Below are 2,191 nucleotides of genomic sequence, written 5' to 3'. Positions count from 1 at the left end.
ATCCATCAGAATCGTGAACAACCGAAACACACATTGTAAAATGCTTGAGAATATTCTTGCTTTGGTGACGAATTATTTTCAATAAAGTTTTTGGTTAACTTGCATCGAAGACTTGTGAAATTATATTTATACAAGAGTGAAATGAACGCATTGTTAGTTTGTTTATTAAAAGATGATTTCATTAAAACAAAGTAAATAATTGATTAGCGGATGGTTTTCAAGAAAAAGTTGAGATCGGTTTGCATCCATATCAGCACATATTCCTTGAGATAACCGCTTCTGTGCTCAGTGATTTTTTTTTTTTTTTTTGAAAAGGGTAATATGGCAAATATGTTGTTGAGTTTTCGAAATCCATCAGAATCGTGAACAACCGAAACACACATTGAGAACACATGTGAGAATATTCTTGCTTTGTTGATGAATGATTTTCAATAAAGTTTTTGATTCGTTTGCCTCGAAGAATTTTGAAATTATATTTATGCAAGAGTGAAATGAACGCATTGTTAGTTTGTTTATTGTGAACCCGTTCGATCACATGAATCGGTGATTGTATATTTTGATGAATTTTTAGAGGCCCGTTTTTAAAATACTGGGAACCTATAAATTCATCAAAAATAATATATTGCTGAATCAACACATTTTAGACTATACATATAAGAGAGCTCTTCGGTATACTATCACTCGATCACGATGGCTGGAAAGAAACGGAAGCCTGCAGCATCGGCTTCTAAGCCAAAGCCAGTAAAGAGGAAAAAAAAATTGTGAAAATCAAACGATAAAGAAAAGTGCAAAAAAAGGCTTGAAACACAATCGACCAATGAAAACAGATGAATTTCGTGATTTGATCAGCGATTATGTGCTTGAAATGATGCGATGTTTCATTTTGGGTGCACTCAGTGTTCATTACTTGATTTTCTAATTTTTTCAAGTGCGTTGTGATGGCAATCGATACGGTGAAATCGAAGATTACTTCAGTAAATTTGTGGATAAGAACTTCTTCGATGATTTTTTCCGAGGGACGCAAAATTTTGATAGCGACGATGAAGATGCCGTAATGAACTGTGGATACAAGGTGTCCAGAATGATTTATCGTTTGTGTCGTAAATATTTCGACTACGCATCACAAATGTACTACACAAATTTCAAGAATAACGTTTGCTATCACGCATATTCTCGTCTTTGGAAGTTTTTTGAGCACCAAAATGCAACCAAGCAACAGATCTACAATACCATGCAATATCTATTCAAAAAGAAATCAGAGCGCGTACCAGATCCGTATCTAATTGAAATACTAAAAAATGAATTGCATCCAATTCGTTTCGGAGATGGTCGAGCATATTTTTGTACGATGACGACGGCAGGCAATTGGTTCAAATACGTACCAATATTTCTACATTTACAACGGTAAGCCGTTAATATTTTTACATTATTTCAAATCAATCGGTTGCACACAATCATTTTTGTTTCATTCGTTAAACAATGCAATTTCTATTGATTTCCTCGTCAATCATACAATAGGTACATTCGTGATCACCAACGAAATAGAGAGGCGGCATTGCGACGAGGTGAAAGAACAGAGCTCCGTGATTACAGAAATTTCACCGTTTTTCCAGTTTCAACGTTTAAAAGACATCACATTCGCATCGATAACACAGCTCTTTATTGCATGCTGAGAGATATCGGATGCCCACACCCACGGCTCATTAGACGTGATGGAACACCAAAGCAACGTGAGGAATTAAAAGCCGCTGATTGGGTCATGCTTTGGCGAACGTATTTTGACATTGATGCCATTGAAAGAACACCGCAAAATGACACTCGTGCCACTATAAAATTCCGAAATTCGATTCAAACGGATGGAGTGGCAATGTCATTCTGGATGGAACGCACAAAATTCGTCGTTGTCAAAGATGAAAATGAAATCATGCGGGAGACTCAAGAAAAGTTATTGAAAGCGCAACAAGTGTATGGTCTCGATCCAGGTCTTCGGCTGGTGATTGGCGGTGTTTGTGTGACCAATTACAATGATCCGAACAAGGAAAATCGCCACGAAAAACTCGTTCGATTGACATCGGGTCAATATAATCACATGATCGGCTATCGCAAGCGAAATAAATGGCGCAAAAAGTTGACTTTCAACATCAACGAAAAAATGCGTATTCACCGAGAATCTTTTGATGAGCAACCAGGT

The 2,191-nt window shown here is 36.8% G+C and overlaps 1 protein-coding gene across 1 annotated transcript; it reads left to right on the top strand.

The window, feature by feature from the left end:
- Positions 1-1,231: 1,231 nt before the first annotated feature.
- Positions 1,232-2,127, top strand: LOC116344910 (the record flags this gene model as incomplete). The annotated part of the gene is made up of 2 exons (XM_031773772.1): positions 1,232-1,404; positions 1,519-2,127. Coding segments are annotated over exons 1-2 (782 nt in total), but the record flags the coding sequence as incomplete, so codon positions are not given.
- Positions 2,128-2,191: the final 64 nt, after the last annotated feature.

This window comes from Contarinia nasturtii, unplaced genomic scaffold, assembly GCF_009176525.2.
Source record: "Contarinia nasturtii isolate CC-2019 unplaced genomic scaffold, AAFC_CNas_1.1 Cnas_scaffold_1182, whole genome shotgun sequence".
NCBI lineage: Eukaryota > Metazoa > Arthropoda > Insecta > Diptera > Cecidomyiidae > Contarinia > Contarinia nasturtii.
This window is presented reverse-complemented; position numbering and strand designations above follow the sequence as displayed.